General features: G+C 49.0%; 1 protein-coding gene across 3 annotated transcripts in view; it reads left to right on the forward strand.

The window, feature by feature from the left end:
- SOBP (sine oculis binding protein homolog) overlaps positions 1–5722 on the forward strand; it is a 162035-nt gene extending 156313 nt beyond the window's left edge. For 2 of the 3 annotated variants that reach the window (XM_072738294.1, XM_072738276.1), the window contains one exon: positions 5061–5722. In XM_072738294.1, coding sequence (XP_072594395.1) covers positions 5061–5196 — 136 coding nt within the window. In that variant the 3' untranslated portion in view covers positions 5197–5722. The remainder of the gene's footprint in view (positions 1–5060) is intronic. The other variant, XM_072738284.1, reaches the window with a different exon arrangement.
- Positions 5723–6000: the final 278 nt, after the last annotated feature.

Consider the following 6000-nt stretch of genomic DNA (forward strand, 5'->3'; position numbering starts at 1 on the left):
AATTTGTAAAACAAAGAATTAAGGATGGAGTTATCCTAGTGGGTGGTCTTATATGGTTGTGATTTTTATTGATTAAAGAGTAAAATAGGAGATATTGCTAAAGGAGACAATAAAAAGAAAAGGAAGGCCTTAGGTTTGGCCTAATTTTTTTTTTTTCTGTTAAACATACATGGGCCTTGGCTTATCGGCACTGTGGGGAGAGTAGCACGGTGGTGATGAGGTTGTGGTTCAGACCAGAGCTCAGGGAGCTGTCACCCTTGGCTCCCACCCCCCTCTCCCCACCACTGGTTATTTCCCGTAACAGTCACGCTAGGAAGGAGAAGGGATGTTTTTCACCAACTAATGAGCTGTCAGAAGAGAGGTGCCATCTACTTCATAAACGAAAACCGTTTCCAATCGTGGCAAAAGCCATTTCCAAACTTTCACGAAGCAATGATTGATGGGGGAGAGAAGGAACCGGTTTTTGGCAAAACCTCACCAAGCTGTAGCCTCTTCTGGGAAGGGCCTGCCGTGGAGACCACTATCTGGCATCACGCTTGGGTTTATCAGCTCACGCAGGTGACTCTGCTCATTGACCGCAGGGCTCTACTCTTGTGAGTGTCCCAGAATAGCTGCGGCTACCTGAGAGCAGTTCAGTCCTCAGGGACTCATTATTGTCCCAGATAAACAGCGTGGCCGAAGCCAGCACGTAATGGCTGTATTTAACCGTGCTAAGTGATGGGCCGACGTGCCCGAGTGAGCCGCATCACTGCGGGGCTGGGGTAAGTGGACAAGGGCCAGCCGGCTCAGCAGTGGGCATTTCTTGCACATTGTAGAGTTGATGCCACAGGATTTTAGGCTCCGGGAATAAATATGACAGACATGGGGAGCTTGCCTTCTAAACAGGTAAGACAGGACAGGCGTACAGGATTTTGATTATGCTAATTACAAAGGTATCTAAGGAAGGAAAGAAGAATAAAAGTCTTGAAAATGGGTAAGTCGAGGCAGGCTTCCTGGCAGATGTGGACTCTTGTACCACCTTACAAATGTTGGGATGTAGAATAGGACAAACATTTTTCTCTGGACACATAATTACTTTTGGGAGTGGTTGTGTAGAAATTATAAAATCTCCTTTTAAATGCAGCCAGCATAAGTCTTAGGCTGTACAGGCCAAAGGAGAAAAGGTGAGAATGGTTGTATTTTGATAGTAGCAATATTGAAGGCATTTATTAGAATCCAGGCACATTGTTTTTTTCCTCTGTAGTTCTCTGAAAATTCTTGTGTGGGGGCGGGGGATGAGTAACTCAATCACATTCTTAGCAATGCTTTCCTGATGTCAAAAAGGAAAAGGGGGCCACCTGGGGGGCTCAGTCAGTTAAGCATCCAACTCTTGATCTCCGCTCAGGCCATGATCTCAGGGTTGTGAGTTCAAGCCTTACACTGGGCCCCACACTGGGTGTGGAACCTACTGAGAAGAAAGAAAAAAAAGAAAAAGGAAGGAAGAAAGAAAAATATGCCAGGCAGGCGGAGGCTCAGTCACTTGGTTATGCATTGCTTAGGAAGATACTTCATTCTTCTGACCTGAAGGGATGGGGGGAGGGGGGGGGTGTTGGAATCCAGAAGGCACCTGGCCATACAAGCCTGCTGGAGACCACACATTGTGCAGCCGGCCTTCAAACCCGGTACATGCATGGTATGCGGGATGGGTTATGTGCGTGTGATATTCCTTGCAACAGGACCCTGGGTACTAATACAAAATACAACCATTTACAAAATCCAACAAAATACAACCCTGGGTTGTCCTGCCTTCAGATGAACCCCTGACTCACAGGAAAACTCATATGTGAGGCACAAGTATAGCCACTTCCCTAGACTTCCCTGCAGTAAGGGACACTCCAAAATCCTCTGCCAGAGAGCTGTGTGTGTGTGTGTGTGATTAATAGAAGTCTCTGAAACTTTGGGCTTGGGGGTTCAGAAATTACTAGTTCTCCTTACGCGCTGTTAACAGATTAATAGTCAACTGCTCAAGTTTATAATCCCCTATAACTGACACTGGCTTTGATCCGAAGATCCTACAGTCACAGAACTTGATAGAGGATATAATAAAAAATCTCACAGAGGCGCCCATTGCACAGAAGAGGAATCAAGGCTTGGAGAGGCCAAGGAAGGGGGTGTGCTGGACGGGGATGGGTGTCTGTGTCTCACTTATCATAGTAATTTCCCCTTTGCTCAGATCAAGAAATTTAAACTGGATTTTCCATAAGATCCCTCTGCTTGGCAAGGGCAAAGGTAGGAACTAGCCCAGGCTCTGGAGCTTCCTCATGATCACTTTCTGAAACTGCAAGCTCGCTTCCTCCCCACTCTTGAGTTTCATAGTTTGCAAACCAGTCACTTCTGGGAGGTGAAGCCCAAAGCTGGGTTGTCCATTTCCATTTGATTCTCAGGTCCCCAAAAGGGGGCTGCCCTGCACCAGCCAGAGGAGCCACAGGAAAGGATGAGGATGACCTCGGTACCACCCCCTCCTCAAATGTCACCAGCAGAGAGAGACTTGCACTGCCACCATCTGGCCTTTGTGGGTGTCCCAGACGTGGCAAATACGTGGTGGAGGGAAGGAAAGAGCACAAATTGTCTACTTTGCCGTTCTCTTAAAATAAGCTCGGTGTGAGGAGCTTTCAGAGCAGCAGGAATGGGGTTGCAAAAAATAGAGTGTGGTGCAGCTGCACCCTTTAGAACTTGGGGGGAAAACACATATTATTTACCAGACAATAATAGATACCAGAGAATAATAATGATTATTATAGTGTTTGGGATGGCAAACGCTGTAGTTAAGGTTGCAGAATGGCTCTCATTATAATCCCGTTTTCCCAGTCCCTTATGAAAGCCTTGAAATTTTCTCCAAGTAGGCTGATGCTGCCCATGTTTGGCCTTTGTCCAAAGGTGATTTGAATATAAAGAAACTCATTGGAGAAAGATTCCTCTTTTTGAGGTCATGATCACATTAAAGAAAAAAAAAAAGCCACATCCTTCAAAAAAGCAATCACGACATTCTCAAGTAAGTCCTTCAAAATGGTGGTGTTTCCCAGTCCCTGGAAGAAAGCATTAAAACACTTTTTTAAAAAAATTCCCTTTTTCTTTTTAAAGAAAGGATTTGGAGCCCCCCCCTTCCCCCCGACTACAAGATTTGGTCACTCTTGGGCCCAAGCCCAGAGGTGGGGACGGTTTTCCTCCCTGCACAGCAAGTTCCAGACTATGCTCCCTAAATGGAAAAGAAACTGCCCCAGAAGAAGCTGCACTTGTGTCTTTGGATCCAGTCGTGATTTCTGAGGCTCCTTTCCAAATCTTTATGACCTCTCATTTGATGGCAGCTCTTGGCATTCTTATTTCTGTGTCCCTTCTTGCCATTGTCTCACTCTCAAAAAAAAAAAAAAGCAAGGAAGAGAAAGAAGGAAGGAAAGAAATGAGAGAGAGAGAGAGAGAGAAGAAAGGAATAAAAATGAGCTCCTTTTTCAGAGATAAATATCCACATTTCCAAATCTGACCATGCCAAATGAAAAGGTTTCCATGGCCTTGTAATTCCACCCCCATTGCATACTTGTGGTGTTTTGCATTTTCACTTTGGTTATTTAATATACATATTAAATACACACGGATCTGGTGATTTAATGTGATTTGGGGAACTCAGGCATTTCCTGTCATGCACATTCAGATTTTCAAACCTTGTTTTTGGCCGATCATTATTATCGTTACCATTAACACCAGGACTTGGATAGCAGGGTCTAAAGCGCAAGCTTGTACTTAGTCCTCCCAGTGGGCACTTTGACCTCCTCATACTTTGCTAAATTCATGCTACAGACACCCTGAGCAAGGCTGCGGGTCTCTTTGTGGCCTCTCTTTCTTCATCTATAAAATGCAGCAATTATACTATCTCTGGGGTCCCTTCAAGTTTTAAATTCTATCACCTCTCAGAAATTACGTGCTCGTTGTTCTAGGAATAATCTCAACCGTTGTAAAGATGTTTACGAGTCCTCTGTCACCACCTCATGTTAGTCAGATTTTACCCATTGGCTGGCATTTCTGGTGTCCTCACGTATCTTCAGGAAAAAAAAAATTATTTTTATTTTTATTTTTTTTTTAAAAAGGTACAGTTTTGAGGGGAGGGGACGGGGGCTGCTTGACCCTCATCCCCTTGGCAAATGCGTGTCGAGCTGACCCAGGGCCTGGGTGTGGAGATGCGGGCAGGACAGACGCGGCCCCAAACCTCAGACTTCACAGTTGGCCGGCCCACGTCTCGGCGGCCGTTTACTAGGAGTCCCTGAGTGTCCCCAGCAGGTTCTGTTTCAAACCTTTCACTTGGTAGCAAGTGAAATAAGCCGGTTGGGCTGGAGGGGCCGAGCCTGAGGAACATCTGTGGTGAAAGCTGGGGTGGGCCTTCTCCAGAAACCGGCCTTCCTCCGTGAACCGCCCCGCTCGGGCCCTCTGCCCCGGGCTCCCAGGCCTGGGCCTTGTGGGCTTCCGGTGTCCGCGCTGCTGGTGGGCCCGGCCGTCCAGGGCCCCGCGGAGAGCCGCCTTCCTCCCGGCTCCTGGGCCTCTGCAGGAGGCCTCTGAGGAGACAGCGCTGCTTCCTGCGCTGCAAAGCCCATCCCTAGGCCTCAGCCCTTTGCAGCAGCCCCCCCCAGAGCCCCTACGTGGAGCACGGGGTGAGGTCTGGACCCCCCACCGCGGTGGCCTGGGCCTGGCTTTGGGGGTGACCTTGGGCGGGAAGGCGAGGGCAAAGGTCACCGGGCAGCAGGGGCTGCTGCTGTGGTGTCCGGGTGAGGTCAGGGCGCCCCCAGGAGCCGCCACCCCAAGCTGGCAGGTCCCACCCTGAGCAGAACCGGGGGTTGAAGGCCCGTCCCAGTCTGCGGCGCTGCTCTGGCTCCGGGGACTGGTGGCCGGTCGGGCCTGAGTGGGCCTGAGTGGGCCTGAGCGGGCCTGAGTGGGGCGCTGGGTCCCGCCTGGGTTCTCCCGCTTGGGGTCGGGGTGTGGTGTGGCCCAGTGGGTTCTGACGGGGCCCCCCTTCTTCTCTCTCTTCTCTCCCCCAGGAACGCGCACTCACAGGGCACCTTGCGTGGAGAGAGGGCGAGAGCAAACCGCGTCACGCCACCCAATGACACCAGCTGTCAGCTCAGCACCCCTCGGGCTAGAACTCAGACAAATAAAGGCGCTTCCTGTCGTTGAGCAGCTGAGGAAGCGGCCTCCCCGGCGGCCTCCGGCCCAGAGCGGCCCGCCCGGCTCGGACCCACCCCGCGGCCCGGCCTCCTGGCGGCCGCGGCTCCGCTTCTCCCCAGAGGAACTTAGGGATTTCGCCCCTGGTTTTGGGAAATCAAAACACCGACAAGCCACAAGGACCAACGTAGGTAAATCTCCCCGCTCCGTCTTCGAGGCTCCGAGGGTGAGGCTGGAAGACGATACGAATTTGAAAACACAAATCTTTTTTTAGTCGTTTAAAAAAAAAAAAAAACTGCTGTGGTTTTGCTGCTACACTAAGAATCGTGATTTGCATTGTATGGTTTTGGACCTATACTGTTCACGTTTTGAAGGCGGAGAGGGATCGCGCTGGAGCCCCAACCCCTCCAGATTCATCTCTGTCCCGCCCAGGATGCACTTTTAAATGAAGAGTTAGAATATTTTATTGGCTAATATACTTTTTCTTGTTATTTTTACAAAGGCCACCTTTATCCTTTTTAATGCCATATTTTCAGTGTTACACTTTTATGGCTTTTAATTTTTCGATTTGACAGATGTAAGAAGCAGCATGAATAGTTTATACTGTGGTTTTTCAGAGACTGAATGCCAAGAGAACTCGGTAAATGTTTATTCTTCTCAGCTTTCTCTTTAAATTCTCCTAAATAGCGCCCCATTTGGGAACACAGCAAGAGTGTTGAACTGAAGACCAAAATGCCCTCAAGGTGTAAAATAATCCGAGGGGGAATATTTGCTGGGCGTCACGAAAGACTTGGATGAAATTTCAACCCTGATGGT

This window comes from Vulpes vulpes, chromosome 1 (genome assembly GCF_048418805.1).
Source record: "Vulpes vulpes isolate BD-2025 chromosome 1, VulVul3, whole genome shotgun sequence".
Lineage (NCBI taxonomy): Eukaryota > Metazoa > Chordata > Mammalia > Carnivora > Canidae > Vulpes > Vulpes vulpes.